Source organism: Phasianus colchicus, chromosome 1 (genome assembly GCF_987193195.1).
Source record: "Phasianus colchicus chromosome 1, bPhaCol1.hap1.1, whole genome shotgun sequence".
Classification (NCBI taxonomy): Eukaryota; Metazoa; Chordata; class Aves; order Galliformes; family Phasianidae; genus Phasianus; species Phasianus colchicus.
Window position 1 is genome coordinate 98,921,862 of NC_143436.1, and position 17,601 is coordinate 98,939,462.

General features: G+C 35.8%; 1 protein-coding gene across 1 annotated transcript in view; it reads right to left on the reverse strand.

Moving 5' to 3' along the window:
* The window catches only part of ROBO2 (roundabout guidance receptor 2), a 1,058,225-nt gene that overhangs the window by 45,191 nt on the left and 995,433 nt on the right, over window positions 1-17,601 (reverse strand). The window contains exons 19-21 of the mRNA XM_090121115.1: window positions 15,603-15,785; window positions 6,328-6,370; window positions 4,629-4,756 (exon numbers count right to left, since the gene is read on the reverse strand). Coding sequence (XP_089977241.1) covers window positions 4,629-4,756; window positions 6,328-6,370; window positions 15,603-15,785 — 354 coding nt within the window. The remainder of the gene's footprint in view (window positions 1-4,628; window positions 4,757-6,327; window positions 6,371-15,602; window positions 15,786-17,601) is intronic.

Consider the following 17,601-nt stretch of genomic DNA (forward strand, 5'->3'; position numbering starts at 1 on the left):
AAAAATCTGTTATTCTGAAGGGATTTCAGTGATCAGTCTCTTAAAATAGCAAAGTATTCTTGATAACAGAGTACAACTTGTTCAAATACTCCACTACATTTACTTGAAAAACAGTACAACATGTTTACCTAATATCTGTTGATTTTTCTACATCTTTTGAATCCTATCACATACTGCAATTTGTATGTTTCATCAGTTACATTGGCAGTCTCTCTCCTTACTAAAGAATGTAGTGACATTTGCTGGTGAAATACTGGAGTTGGAAGTTGAGACTACTGAAGTGTGAAGAATCTAATGATGACTGGCATGATGTCTCAAGGAGAACCATAGCTTGGCAGATAAACCCCCTCTTGCTATTACAGAGGTCAGTATTTCAAACAATGATTACAATTTATTTAGATTCTGAAGCTGAGTTGTGCAGTTGACATAATGGTAGGGAGAGATGCCACCCAGACACACTCAAAAAGAGGGTACATGAGAATCTAAAGAGGTTTAGCAAGGCCAAGTTCAAAGTGTTGCACTTGAGTAGAGGCAATCCCAGATATGAATACAGACTGGGAGAAGAAAAAGTCTTTGAGAGCAGCCCTGCCAAGAAGGACTTGGGAGCCCTGCTGGATGAAAAACTCGGTGTAGGGCAGCATTGTATGCTTGCAGTCTGAAAGGCCAATTCTATCCTAGGCTGCTTTAAAAGAGGGGTGGCCAACAGGGAGAGGGAGAGGATTGTCTCCCTCCCCTTTGTGAGGCTCCTGCTGGAGTACTGTGTCCAGGCCTGGGGCTCCCAGTACAGAAAGGATGTGAAATTGTTGGAGTGGATCCATAGAAGGGCCATGAAGATGACCAGAGGGCTGGAGCACCTCTCCTGTGAAGAAAGGTTGAGGGAGTTGGGCTTGTTTAGCTAGAAGAGAGGCTCCAGGGACCTAACTTTTCCAGTCCTTGAAGAGAGCTTCCAGGTAGGAGAGATACCGATTTTTTTACATGATCTGATACTGAAACTGATAGTTTAAACTCAAAGAGAGGAGAATCTACTTGTTAGAACAGTGTATCATTTATATGCCATTTGCTTTATATAGCCTGATGGCAGAACTGGATTCCAACTGGAGAGTAATTGATATAATGCATACTCCTATAGTGAGGACGTTCAGATCTCATTTTAGGTATTCAAAGATGTTTCTGTATATCTTAGACCTCAAAAAGAAAAGAGAAGAGTTTAGAGTCCATTCCAGTCTCGGACACAGGTGCTGTGCAAACTGATAGAATACAATTGGTCTCTTAATGTCTCAAGATTTTTCTGCAATGAGATATGATAGCACAGTTTCCTCCCACTGTTGGTTTGTTTTTTGGTTTTTTTTTTTTTTTTTTCACATAGGTTGAAAACTTACATCAGAGAATTACTTTCTACTGCATGTATGTGAATGTTTTAATATGAAGTCTAGCATCTCCAGTCTCAGAGTAACAATGTAATACCAATTACCAATTAATATGTCAATAACAAGTACTCAGTAAATAGATTACAGAAGAAAGATTAAAGCTGGGTGCACTGGTACATTTTTTTGCAAACAACAACAAGAAACGGCAACATGGGAACAATCAGGTGTTTTAAATACCTAAATTATATTACAGAAAAATTATCTGCAGAAAAATTTGAAGTGCCAAAAGAAGTTATAATTAATGCATAATACAAGTCATATTTCAAAACCAGTTTATTATTATCTACATGTATGCAGTGTGTTGTATACACGTGTGCCCAGGTATCTAGGGCAATATACAATCACAAAAACATCTATGTGCAAACGCAGCATGAGATGTGAGAGTCAATTGCACTCCTACCTTTCATGTAACTCATCCATGATATAAAGTCTCAACCTTTCCACAACTGATTTAATTAAAGCATAATGAATCACAGAATCATGGGATAGTCGAGGTTGGAAGGGACTTCTGGAGTTCATCTGATCCAACCCCTGCCCAAGCAAGAGCACCCAGAGCAGATAACCAGGACCATGTCCAGGTGGTTTTTGAAGATCTCTAAGGATGGAGTCTCCACAATGTCTCTGGGCAACCTGTGTCAGCACTCAGTCACCTGCACTGCAAAAATATGCTTCCCAATGCTTACATGGAATCACTTGTGTTAACATTTGTGGTCACTGTCTCCTCCTAGCATTGGACACCGCAGAAAACAACAAGGCTCCCTTCCTTCATTTATACAAATTGTTAAAATCCCTCCCCGAGCCTCCTATTCACAAGGCTGAACAGACCTATTGGATTGAAATTCCATGGATTGAAATTTAGTAATTAAATTCTGTTGTTGCTCGACAAAATCAATAAAGTCCAGCACAACCAGTCTATGTTGGATCTGCTGACTGACAGAAGTGAAAATTAGCAAAAGGCACACTTGTCTCAAGTAAACAGACATAAATCTATCCTTTAGAACATGTTTCTGTTTGTTGAAGAGGTGTCACCTCATTATTTTTTATTGAAGAACTATACCTTTACATACATTTGAGTGGAAAGTTGCATGATTTCCCAACTGCCAAGAATTTTCAGTCTGTCTTACTAATAAAATGAATTTTTCAGACTTTCTGGAAATTTTTAATACAATCACAGATTAATTTTTGTCCTCAGTGAAACAAATACATTAAACACTCAATGAGCTATTAAAGTGTCATTTTACAAAATGCCATAATCAAGTAGTAAAATTCAAGTATGATTTTCCCAACAAATTATCACAGCAGAAAAAGTACTGTATATTTCAGACTGAAGATGGACATTCATTTCCCACTGGACATTTCCCACTAGACAGTTCCAAAAGCTCTCTAATATCCATTTCTCTTTGTAACTCTCACAATAATTCCAAATGTTCTAACATACTTTCTGAGGGAATATCTTTCCTGTTGTCTCAATACTATTTTGTGGTCTTCTGTGATTCCAAACCTAACCTCTACTTACCACTCACAGACTTGCTCTCCACTGCCTATCTAGCATATAATGCAGATTTCATTCTTAAAGACAATATTGTAACAGCCTTCCTCAGTTTCTGCTCCAAAGTGACTGCCACCTTACCATTATCAAAATTCTTACAGACCTCTAATACTAATCCAGACCTTTTATCCAAAGACGCTCAAGTTCTATCTCTGCTAGACAGAACTACATTAATTTGCAATAAAAGATATCTGACTTCTGATCCATCTTTATTGCAGAAAGCATTCAAACTCAAGTGCTGAAATAGATAGGACTAAGTGATTCCCAAACCCCCAGAATAAAAGTATGATCTTGACTGAAAAGATCATGGGTATAAGTAAGCTCCTGAAATTCCAACTGTTGCATTTCTTGGACAAATTTGGAAGCTACGCCTCATCCACCCTGAGGCCCAAAGCCTTAAAACATGCTTCCAAATTAAGTCTTACAGAGCCAAATATAAAAACAAACTGATAATTCTTCTGTATTATGTGAGCTCATGAAAAGATGGAAAAGAGCTTTGTTTTCAAGAAATTCACAACAAAGAAGCTGGCAGATATTCAGTTATTTTATAAATATTGTCAGACACTTGTTTACTTTATAATATTTTTGTAAGACAAGAATTTTAAAGCATTCTTAAATGGAAAATAAATCCTGAATGTTTTAATATAATTTGAAATCAAAGTAGTCAAGCCATAGGGTTTTGCATAGGAATTTATAACCAAAGTGAGAGATTATTTTCAGAGGCAGATTTTGATACAACTCAAAATTATATTCTTTTCACATTTATCAATTTGATAGTTTGATATACTTTCTTTGCATTTTAATGTACTTTGACATATAAAGTTGAATTGATTTTTATATACTTATGTCTTAAAAATACTTATGTACTTGTTTGTTTTTTATTTTTTTTTTTTAATTTCAGACTTCCCCTGAACACCACTATAGAGAATAAGTCATTGTAACATCACAGAAACCAAGTAGATATGAAAATTATTTTGACATTTTAAAATCACAGTAGTTCATCCTGAAATTCCTATTTGAATAAAATGCTTGAAAGAAAATAATCTCTCTAAAGATTCATCATCATAATTACAAATTATTGCCTCCTCTCATGAAGAGCCTCCTACAATTAAAAATGGAAATAACTGCCCCCAAATCTAAATAGCTTGTTTCATGTGTTCTTTCCTCCAATAAGAAGGGAAATTTCTGAACAACTGTGAGGCTTTCTTCATTGATTATGGTTGAGACTGAGAGCAGTCCCACAACAGGAAGGGGATGGGTAAGGTGACAGCAACAGTGCTGGAGGAACATGGGAGGAACATTCTCCCTGGGTTCCCCAAGTTCTTCTCAGCTCTTATAGATGTCCTCTGTCCCTGGCTACAGTGTTCTACATAGCAGATTGCTTGTGTCCATGCAAAAGGGAACCCATCTGTTTCTCTTGAAATGATTCTCAGACCCTGTCCTATCACTGTGGGGTAAACTTTAAAACTGTGTTTTAAAGAAACAGAAAGAGACAAAGTAAAACAGACAATTTAAAGCCAAGTGTAAATCAAATCTTTAGTCAAATATAGAAAGAACTATAACAGTATGAAAATATTACACAGTCTTTGTCTAGGTGTTAAGAAACAAAAATCCAATTTTATACTATATGGTGACAATAAAATGAAACCTACCTCCACGACTGAAATTGGCAAGATCATTGGGTCCACTAGAGCTGTTGTTAACTGGCAGACTTGTGGCAGGCCAAGAGTCTGCAAGCCAAGGATAACTGGGGTCACTTGCATTCAACAAACCTGGTCGACTGAAGAAGAATAAAGAAAAAAAAGATATACATACATATACACATACAAACAAAATTAAAAAATCTGTGAGACAGCTCTGGATATAACAGAGATTGAAGATGCTACATAACTTTCTTCCTATCATTGTGTGTAAGAAACAGTTTAGGAGACTTTAATTTATTTCAAATTAAAATTGTGTAGTCTTTGATGATATAAAGACCTTGAGCAGTTAATTAAGGATATATACAAATCAACTTTGTCAGCAGAAGTGGGACTAGGCATCAGTCGTGATTCTGCCAGAATCCAAATGAACTCCGTTGTCTGTGTGAAATGGGGGTTAGGCAGTACCATCATGGGATCCGAAACCAGGGCTGAATGATAAATTACCACCTCAAGGGAACAATCACTCAAACTGATTGCTCCATATCAGCCATTTCCAGGACTTTGGGCTACTATTTCTTCTTTCCCCTGCATCCCAAATGCACGCCTGTCATCTACAGGCTGGTAATTCTTTCTTTAAGCACTCTTGTATGGTTTAGAGGCGAAGAGATTTGAGTAGTATTAATGGAAAGTTCACAGCTATCTTTATCTGCCACTACTGCATGGTTTTTATATCACTATAATTTCAAGCTTTGCAAGCAGTATTAAACAGTAAGCATGTTGAAAGAAAACATAAACTCAGGCCATAAGGCACTGTGTCTCTCTCACCCCAGGATAAACAGCCTGGAATTTAGCAAGGCATGTGGATTGTTTGTATTTGTATTTAACAAGGAAAATAAATCATGTCATGTAAATGCCCCCAGCCCTCAAGCAAAATCACCCATAGTCCTGATGCTATTCTAGATTATTAATGCACTCATGAAGTTGGAGCAACACCTATAATCATTGTACTTTATTTCTCATAGGCCCCTGTCTGGTACAATCCCTAAGAGAAACATAAGTTTCTATGGAAACAGCAATAAGAAGATCCAGCAGCTTTCTTGCCATATCCACTAGCTCTCATTAGGCCTTATCTCTTTTTGCTAAAGTATTGATTAAATAGGAGATTGGAAGTTATTACCAAAGCCTAATTACAATCTCCATATCGGCAAAGGGAAAATAGATGAGGATATATGGGTCTGTTATCAGCTTTTATCAATTTCAATTGAGTAGCCAAAGTTGTGGAATCTAGTCCTGTCAATCTACAGCCTATTCATCATCCATGAATCATTTATTTTGTGATCGATTAAGTGTAATTGTTCACTCACAGCAATTTAGGGGTAGCCAATAAGAAGTCTTAAACAACAGCAACTTCATTTGCTAATGTCTAATTAATGCAATAAACATCTTGGTAACAAATGAACACATTCCTTGTGATATTTACTACGCATTTCATTCAGGGCATCTGGGAGATATGAAACATCTGGGCTTGATTCCTCCTAAGTGCATAACAGATAGACCATTAAACCTTGTAGTAAGCTACTTAACACCTTCTGTAATTGTCGGTCTTGCAAATGATTGTTTAATACTCAAGTGCATTACCTGCAGAATTTTCAGATTCTGAATTTTAGAAATATATGTGATGGGAAGACCATTATGCAAAGAAACATACCTTCCATTGCTCATTAGTCCTCCATCTCCTCTTTGGAACGTGACTGTATTTTGGTTGAAAAAACAAAACAAACAAATATACACACACGCACACACATATAAGACAGGGAGAAATCAATTAGTTATAATTATAAGCATCAATTCAAATTGCTCAGTGTCCAAGATTGGAGGCCTCTTGGCATCATCACATAAGAAAGTACAGAAATTATAAGAAAAGGATAAAGCACATTAGGATTACTGTTTATTTAGGATTTGACTTACAGTATTGATTCACATCAATTTGTTCTGTAGCTTGCAAGGCAAGCCAGCCACCTGAGGAAAAAATCCTGAATTTACACAGGCCATTTCATATGACTTTGCAGTGCAAGACTGTGCCATGTGATGAAATTGTTTTCTTGGCATGCTTTTGCTTCGGTACATAATGACACTGCACCAGTGAGTTAATAACATCATGTCGTAATGCAGTAATATCATGTCACCACACAAATATGCCATTTCCCAGGATAAATACAAAGAAGTGGCAGCTCTATTACAGCTGAAGGGGTAGGTGGTGGTGGTGGGGGAAGTATAAAGCTGCAGGATTTCCATCAGCAGCACATGTAAGAACTAGCACGCACACATAAGTGCATACACGCCAGTATTACAGAGAAGAGATTTTTTCAGTCTTGCTATTGTGGATGCAAAGGATACATTGTAGCCCCATTCATAGGTATCAAGAAACAGCTCATTCCTTATCTACCTTATTAACAGGATTACATTCGAGAGTGATATAGGTAAACTCACATTACTTAGATGCTAATTGACAGGATTACATACTCCTTTTTGAAGCACTGGCAAATATTTTGAATCAAGGTTCAGAAATGACTGTGGTTGTCAGAGGCAGTATTGCATTATTTATTGTTGGGTATAGGCAGGGCTGACAATTAAAGTATATCAATGTCCTGGACACTTGCATCCTCACAGCTCTAACAAGATGAGGGTTAGAATTTCAGAGAGGAATGGATTAGCCTATGGCCAACTTAATTTAAAATTAAGGTCCAATATTGGAAATACTATCTACCTTTCTAAATACTATCTACCTTTCTAAGACAAACATCTTCATCATTAAATTACATATTCCTGAAGATTTGTAGTGTTTTCCAAAAATTTGATCAAACTACACCAATTCAAGATTAGGCCTCCCATTATAAATGTTTCTAACCTGATCAAACTACTAAATCCAGAAGAAATGCTGTGATTAATAAAAAATTAGCAATGACACAAATCCACTGATGAAATACTTCTGATACCTTAGAGAATACTTGTCTCTTCATTAAATCCTAGGGTAATTTCACAGCATACATTGAGCAAAGGGAACAAAACTAACCCCTTTGGAAGCCTTGCTGAAGAGCGCTTGGGTAGGGTGATTAATTACACTTCACTGCAGAACAGACTATTACCAATATCAGAAAATCACTGCAGTCATATGTCACATCAAAATGGTTAATAGCTGAATTTTGAAAGGATGTAATCAAATCAATTAATGAAAAGAAAATCAAAATGCAAGTATGGGAAGTATTAAAGTCTGCTTTGAAAAATGAGACGTTAAAAACATTGCAGCTAATTAACTTTAGAGCTGATGCTTTCATTCATGTTGCTTTAAACAGGCTGTCAAGTGACTGCATCACTCGTTGCTTCAATGTGAACAATCTGAAGTGTTTTGGATATCATGTGTGAATATATGAAGAGGTGGTACTGACCAGCTATGTTGGTCAAAAGTACATTAGCACTTCAGTAGAGGTTCTGTTTCTTACTCTTTCTCCCCTTCTCATTTAATATTACAACCTTCTTCAACTGTCAAAGCAACAACAAATAAGGACAACAAGAAACAAAGGTGTATTCAGTAACAACCTTTGTAAATAATTTTAAGGGAATTACACTGCAACGTATTTTCTGAAAAATCTCCTGGGATCAATGGTCTTGTTTCAATGACAGACTACCAGAAATAGCTTTCAAGTATTATTGTCACCGACTGTATAGCGTGTACGTGTGATATTTTATCTGTGTAAGTCATATGGGAAAAAAGTCCATACTTATGGTCTCAAAAATATTTGTATTGCTAGTATACCTCTATAAAACAAAGATAAAATGGAGGAACTAGTAGGAAATCACAGCAATGTTTGCCAGACACATTCTATTTTCTACTCAGTGAGGCAGAGAGAGAACGAAGGCATGCTAGGAAAAACATATCAAGATGACATAGAAACCTTTGCTGTAGAGCTATAATTGCTGCAGAATGGTTGCTGTATACATGCTTGCTGAGAAGAGACAGGTATCACAGCATTTACTCCTTTTTCTGCTACCTCTGTATCCTAATGGTAGCAACTATTTCCTGTTTCTTCCTACATTAAACAATCTTATGCCCTCCCAAGATAAACACTGTCTTCAGAAGAGATTGTATTGCAATGACCTGGTTTGGTAGGGAAGATCATGCCTGGCTTATGCAATATGCATGGAACTGGGAAGGAATACAGGTTCTTTCATTTAAACTCCTCCTTGCAAACCAGCACAATTTTGGTTGTAAACTTAATCAGAAAAGAAACAAGAGAGCATTGTGGCTTCTACTCTTGGAAAGGCTCTGGAATACCAATTAAGCTAGCCAAAATTGGAATAATATCATCAGGATGTCATAGAAAAAAAAATATGCTATTCCAGATGATTTCCATAAACGGGCTGAGGGAAGATAGAGAAGATGCCTTTCTTTTAGCATCAATATTGTGAAAGAAAAGACAGCTAAAAAACAGAAGACATGGTCAGGCTGCCAACATAAGCACTATGTTTATCATTCCTGCCATACATTTTGTCAGCATTTTTGCCTGCAGTTTGATTTCTGCAATTACAAAGCAAGTCTAAACGCCTGAATAGGAGCATATTTAATGCAATGCAGACATGTAGATGTCACTGTAAAAATAAAACACACAGACAGCTGGCTTTATTCATCCTGTCTCCACTTTAAAAAGATGCAGAGTAATTTCAAGGGGCAGTGTAAGAGGAGAAAAGGAAGGATGTCCCTATCACTGACCCACCCATCTCTCTTGCTATTTTATCACTGAGGAAGCAAAAAGCTCTTTCAGCATTCTTTGCATCTGATATATGTTCTGAAAAAGAACACAGACCTGAAGGGATGAGATTGGTTTTCAAAAGAAGATAAAAAAATAACCTCTGCATAGAGAGATTTTGAAGGAATCCCCACTAGCTTATACTTCAAGGATTGCAAGAATGCAGAAAGATAATCCAAAGCACATTTTGAATGCATAAATATTTAAAGAAATTATATTGTATATATTTCTATGAAGAATGGCGTATGTTAAAGAGTTTTTTATATGCCTTTTATTAAATATATAAGGAGATGCTCATACTATTTACTAATATTATCTGACAAGGTTAAACTTAATCTTCGTGCCTGCTAGGACTGGAAAAATACGAATATACAGTAAGTTGACATTTTGAGGCAAGAAAGCTTTACAAAGCTTTATGTACGCCTATCTCTAGAAGGCCACATTTTCCTACCACAAATGAAAACTTTAATGTTGCCAGCCAAGTCTTATTCCTTTTCCTGATAAGCTGTTCCTCAAATATGAATGTAGATTAATCCTTTTTTAATAAGCATTAACTCAGAACAGATAATCAGCATATAAAAATTCCATCAAATCTTCTGCCTACCTTTGGACAATTCTGTCAAATAACTTATCCTCATTTAACAGCTTCAGGAGTTAAGCATAAAATGTGTAGCATTCCATAATTCTCTATTTATCTATTTTTAATTTGTTTTTGTTTACTTGGTTTCATGAAATCTTTAATCCCAAGGAGCACTAGTCACTAAATAAGCTTACCTACTCATAAATGAAAACACATATTGACTTTTCTTGCATGACTGATGGCCTAGACAATCTTGAAAACACCTGAGTATTCAAGTGAGCAGTTACTGGCACAACAATGAGTTTGAAGCCATAGGAAAGATAAGCAGATAAATGAAATCTCTCTTATTTCTACAAAGTGATTCTGTGCCTTTGTTGTATAAGTCTGTATACTAAAATGTGAAAGAAGAATTGAAATTTCCACTGCTGCATAAACAAGTTCTGTTCTGTCACTGTAATATGGGAATTAAAAAACTTTTCTATTATACTAGAAGTGGTCAGAAGACTGTTGTTTCACCTAACTTTTCTTGCATATGGTAAATACTCACAGTGCATGTTTATATCCAACAATCTGAGCAAAAGGTAACCATAAAAATAAAGAAAATCAGTTTAGTAGTCATTTTAGCTTTTACAGATACTCATAAAAGTAATATCAATCCATTCTTTATATCACAGAATCACAGAATATTCCAAGTTGGAAGGGACCCGTAAGGATTATAGAGTCCCACTCCTGGCTCCACACAGAACCACTCCAAAATCAGACCATAGGTCTGAAACTGTATCACAAAAGAGATCACTAAGAAGGGGTAATATTTGTGTTTATTGTTTCTGTGCAAGATTTACTTTTGTTGACAGCCTGTCATGGTCCCAGAAAGGTATACTTGTTGCACAACTGCAGATCATGACTACTGGAATCAGCTCAATTGAAAATGAGTAAAAAATTAGCTATGATTTTCAGTTTCAAATTTTGCTTGTGACCATCTGAGCAATCAATCGGTGTTTATGAAAATGTTTACAAAGACAGAAGGCATAATGAATTTAACTCAATCAATTATTTTTCTCTGGTACAAATCTTTACCAATAGTGTGATATTTTCTGTTTGCTCTGTTTCTATGCAGAGTGCTATAGTAATTTAGTATGATAGCAGAAATTGTATCACCTAGGAATCTAACAATAGAACACAAGCAACAGTGTCCTAGTGAATGACCTTTAGTCTGAAAGTGATCGGATAGAACGTTTTTGGCAAGTAATTATACCTGCTCAATACAGACTCTTTAGCTTTAGTTTTGAAAATTTAGCCAGCTATATGTATGCAAGTAAAACTGAAAAAAAAAACCAAAAAAAAAAAAACCAAACCCAAACCACAAAGAAAAATACTACATCAAGTATAACAGATAAAATATTTATTGCTCAGAAATCACATGAAATAGAGTAGTAGATGTCTAAATCATGTTCTGCTAATACTTTCAACTATCTTATTATACAGTCAACTCTGTATGCTGTGTCTTTCTACAAGAAGAATTTAATGCAGATATTTGGAAGAAAATTGTGCAACTTCCAAAATCTGTGTATATTCAGATAAATCCATCTTCGGTAAAACTTTATCAACAGCCATTTCTGATAAGATTCTAAATACTACGTACTACTATTTAGATCTGAAACCAATTCAGTGCTTATGAATCATAATTTTGAAGGAAAAAACATGCCACTGAATGTCAACAAACCTCCACAAGCATAGATATGTTTGTCTAAATGAGATTACCAATTACAAATTCAAACATTTGAGAACTAAAGATGCCTCTTAGGGAACTCTAGCTCTAAACATAAAAACTATGGACTATGTCTGCTGTTTGTACTTGCTTACTTGATGATCTAGGTTCTCAATTTCTTGAAATGATTACAGAATACAGAACTCTGTATTATTAATAGTTCTGTAAAGTCCATGAGATGTCAAAACTATTTTTAAAACCACATTTTTTTTGGCAGGGACTCTGGCATATCCTAGTTATTCAGCTTATGTGAACCAATCACACTGAATCATGTACACCAGAGGTGGCACTAATATGATCGTAGTTTGTGCCAGTGTCAGCTACAAAGAAAATGGGAAAAAATTACCAGTTATAGTCAGTCAACAATTGCATGGTCATAGGAGCCAAATTTTAAAATGTATTATTTCATTTTTTGAAAAAATATCCTATGTTCTCAATAAAAAACAAGAAAATATTTTATGATAGGATGTGTTGCATCAGAACTTGTTCTGACTTGGACAAACATACCAAGAAGCCAGAAGGAGTAATTCCTGAGTCTTTAGAGCTTCTTAGGACAGCTCTCCCTAGCAATGTCATGGGTCCCTGTGCACACATTACCACCTTTGCTCATGTGCCTCAGCAGTCATTTGCTCTTTTCTGCTTAAGCTAAGCACTTGAACTGTGGTTTGTATCAACAAGTAGAAAGCATCTAGCAGAACATGATGACCGGTTCCACAATGCAATTAAGACTGTCCTCTATCACATGAATGGCAGAGGTGTCAGAAAAGACAGCTTTGGCAAGTGCAACTTAGGACCCATGCTAAGCACAAAACCTCTTACAGACTTCAGCTGTAAAATGCTGAAATTTATCAGGCTTTTAAACTTTAATATAATTATTTGTATGTTTATGACACAACTTAAGTATGAGGGTAAAAGCTAATTATTTGTATTAATTATTACTATTATTTGAATACTGAATTTTTCTTGGCTGTCCATATGTTGACTAAGCTGTCTTCAACATGCTGTTTCAGACTCACTTCATTCACTTTTCAAATATCCTTAATCACACTTATGATAATGGTCTACCATATGCTATGTTTACTAAAGATATGAAAACAAGGATATCAGCTTTGAATTGGATAGGCAGAAAAGAGCAAATGCTTCAACTTCAAAAATTAAATGTGCATGGATTAATCATTAGATATCCTGCAGATCTAAACACCTCAAGGCAAGGCATACAGATAACAGATAAAGTGCAAGACAGCTCTGCTTCTCCAGTAAAACATCAAAAAATAACTGAAATTATTTTTTTGAATTTTAAAATCAAAAATTGATCATAGGTGACTAATTCTTGTTTATGTTATGTTAGTTCAAGAACTTTGTCCTGCAAATTACCTTAAAAACCTCATTATTTTGAAGAATTAGATGGGTAAAAAGCATGTGAGTCAAGGCAAAGACATTAATGGTGGCAGATTTTACACCACTTTGAAATCACGAAAGAAAGAATGCTACATTTTTAACACAGATAGGTAGCAGAAGTGTTTCTCCTTCTGTTCAGTTTTAATTCTGCATACCTCACACGTTTATAAACACTTGGATTGCTAATGTTTGCAGTGATGTGTTGGTGAGGTAAGAGACAGACTAATGGACAGTACCTGCAGGGGTGAAGGTGAAGGACTGAACTGCAAAACAAGAAAGCAAACACATTATGAGTTACACACTCCGATAACAAGCACTAATTGCAGGGCACAAGTTTCCTCTGGAATTTACTCAGTTGTGGTATAATATCATATGCAGGACATAACATTTGAGCTTAAAGCATTAGCCAGCCAGCAGCCAATGAGAAATGACAGTTGGAAAGTTGAGCAGTGGATTTAGACGGTCAAGTTTGAAGATAGTTTTTGTTTGCGCATGCTGTTCTCCAAATTGTAAACATTAGGATGAATTTTGAACATGATCTGTTATGAACTTTCCTTGCTGAAAGCATACACAATGCCATAATTCCAATAATGGGAACACCATGTCATGATGCAATGTTCACATCACACTTAGATGCAGCAAACATTATGAGAAGGAATGAGTTGCAGTATACGAACTGTTTAAAATGACTGTTGTAATCAACTACAGGTACATATTTCAAAGTGCAAAAGGCTTTTTCCTCAACACCCACCCCCCCAAAAAAAATGCCAGTGCACACACAAGGCTAATAATGCTGTATGCCAAAAAAAAGTAATCTTAGCCAGTGTCCAAAGGTTACCGATACGACTGCTTCCTAAGAGAAATAATAGTACTACTCTCTCTTAATACGAAAAATCTCGGGATCTAAACTAATAGTTAAACTAATAAACTAATATCAGCACATGTGAAAGTATTTGTGGTATATATTAGTTTATTAATTTATACCACCTCTCAGAGAATAAAAATCATTGCTGTTAAAGGAAAGAAAAAACACTTCATCCAAAAGCATAAACTGTGAATGATAGAGTCCACACAGTCACACAAAGAGAGGATCCACAGAAACTGAGTATATCTAAGAGCTGCGGTCAATGAAAGTGTCTCTTCACCTGCTATGCTGGCACTGGTGCCTATCTGATCTCCTTTTGGGCTGCTTCATTTCAAGAAGCCAGCTGAAAACTAATTCAGCAGGGGTGAGATTAGGAAGGATTGAAAAGTCAAAAAAACAAAAAAACACCTATAAATAGTTTCCTTCTGGTTTAATGAGTTAAATCAGGACATTGAGGAGGTTGGTGATGGCTAACACCAAGGTTTGAAGCCATAGGAATGTTTAGTTGGGAGCAGGAAATGAATGTTGGTTTTTGACAGAGATATTTAGATACCTAGGGCACTTGTGTCTCCTGACCAGTACGTAACAACTTGTAAATTAGTGGAGGTTTAGCATAACTTTAGTCTCATATAATGTCAACATTAAATATGCTGTGTCCTCAGCTATGCGAATCTTACTCAAACAGGAAATGTTTTCTTTTTACATGTATTATATGAGTACTATAGGAGAAACTACCCCAATATTTGAAGAACAGCTTTTTCATGTTAAATTAGGCTTCAGAGCAACATATTTTATGGCAATTCTATACTCATCTGACTTACTAAAAATCCATAAGAATCCTAAAGCACAGAATAATACAGAACACAGAGAATTTGGATGATAAAAAGAAAATCTTTCATTTGGTGAATTTATTTTTCCAAATGAATTTTCAAAAATTAATTTGTAACTGGAGCAACACATTTGATGTAAAACTGAGCACACTGCAAGGGCATCCTGAGGTATTCTACCTCCAAGACAAAACCTTATACAACTTCTGTGAAAGGTAATTTTTGACCACACTTTTATGCCTAATACATCTCTCTCTTTTCTTCCAGTTGTAGGTATGGAGCTGTTGATTAAGTAACTCAGTTTATTTCCCATGCATATGGCTTCAAAAACATGGAAACGCATGGGAATGAAAAAGGATACAGAATATTCTTCCTGGCCTCTCCTGTAAGGGTCTAGTCTATTTCACATCTGAGCACATAAATGGAGCTGGACTACTACAGAGTGCATTCTGATGAAGGAATAATCCACTTCATTTTTTATCCACTTCTTTTAATGCTAAATATGCTGAAGATGCAAAAATAAAGACTGTCTTATGATAATGATGAAATGTGGTACTGAGCAATGCATTTAAAGCTTCTCATACACCAGCACTTTCACAATACACGTTTAAAACAAGCATTCAAAATTAATCCAGGCCACCTTTGCTGTAAGATCAACACGTTTTTAAGTAGGTTTAACAACACGTGTTCTTTTCATGACAGAACCTGATGAGATGGTAATAAAGAGTTACTGTTCTTACCAGCATAATTACTGAGCCCCTTCCTCTTCTTTCTGCGCCAATACAGCCAGATGCTGAAACCCATCAGAATTACCCAACATGCACCACCGATGCCAGCTATAAAGGCAGGCTGTTTGACAACATCAGTGATTTGCTCAGTTATGCTGTTGTTATTTTCAGTGATGACAACTTCGTTACGGCCTCCTGCACAAGAGAAAGTTGACAGAACATTGCTATTACGGACTCTGAAATGCAAACAGGAACCAAATATTGGAAATTAAAATAAAATAGAAAAAAAAACAGAAAAAGAAGTAATGCACCTACAAATAATCATCCACAGTAGGAGGGCTTTAACAAGTACTAATGCACGCCTGAAAACCAGTAAATCCACAATCTATTTTGCCCAAATTTATTTGAAAATATAACTTTATAGCACTCCCCAAATCTCACAGATGCCAGTCCACATACTTTTTTTAACAGTATACATGCTTGATGTTTTTTATATAATTATAGGCAGAACACAATGATGAGAGAATGGAAATAAACTCTAAAAAACAAACCAAATGAGAAATTCAAATGCAAGACTTGCTACAATATCAAAAGGCAGTTTCTTCTTTGATTGTTATCACCAAGCCAAAACTCTCAACTTTTTTGTTTTGTTTTGTTTTTTTTTTTTTTGCTGCATTCTATACCTCCCAAATTTAAAATAAATAATGAAATGCATGAATTTTTAGTTGAAAAAAAAGATGTCTATTCCAACAATTATTTCATGGATAAAACAATCCTAAGCATACCAATTTTGACACAAAGCAGAAAATAGCTTAGATAACTGTTAGCTCTAAACTATTAGTTTTTTTTTTTCACCTATAGTAGGCATGAATAATTCTAAACATCAACCTCTAAGACATATATATGACATAGAATATCAATTAAATTGATCATCAAGAATAACTATATACCATCTTAATTTTGCCTACTACCTTAGAAAACCAGTAGAATTCAGTAGATTTTCTCATTGCTGTGTTTTTTTTCTTTCCCTTTCCCTCTTATAGTATTGTAGGAGTTGGAAGAGACCTCAAGAGATCATCGAGTCCAATCCCCTTCCTAAAGCAGGTGCCCTACAGTAGATCACACAGGTAGGCGTACAGACAAGTCCTGAATGCTTCCATAAAAGGAGACTCCACAAACTCACTTCCTCTAAAATGTAAGTTTTCTAAAAGGAAAAGCCTGGTGTCTGGCTTGAAAATGAATGTCCATTAAAAATGCAGACAGCAATTGAGGAAATGTTAAAACATATCATTCCAGGGCTGGAACCTTTCTGCTTCCAACACCCCCCTGTCAAAAATGGTTACTTTTAAAATAAGGAAACGTGGAACATATGTTTTTTTGCAGGATCTTGATTCTATCTGTATTTGATACAAACTGCCCACATCTACATTTTTGACAGTGGTGAAGGAATTGTCCTTCATTTCTGATAAATGCATTCGTATGGCTCAATCCTTGAAAGGTATATGTGATACAATCAGATACCTCTATGCATGCAGAAGAAAGATTTCAGGTAGCAAGAATAACTACACTACAAAAGAAAAAAAAATACTGTGACTGTCAATTATTAGTCTATCGCATACACAGAGGTAGTTGAATATAATAATCAAATATTGAAATGGTCACTCAGAGCAATTAGTAGAAATATTGCAGCATTATGTCTCCCTGTGAAAATGTATGCAGTCCTCTTCTAAAATTCAGTAATAGTTAAGTTTACCACTTTCTTCTTAAGCAAAACAGTTGCTGTGTCAGCACTGTGGCTTAACCCGAGAGCAAATAGACAAGGTCCTTTCCAGAATATTTATGAGAGTGTCTGACACTTCCAGTTTTATTTCCATGGATGATTCTTCACAGGAGTCAACAGTTTAAATGTGAGAGATTGTAACCGAGATCCTGTCCCAGGGAGTGTTGAGCTGCCTGTGCCTTCCCTGCTGCAATCTGCACATCTGCACCCACATCTGGGCACTGGCCTCAG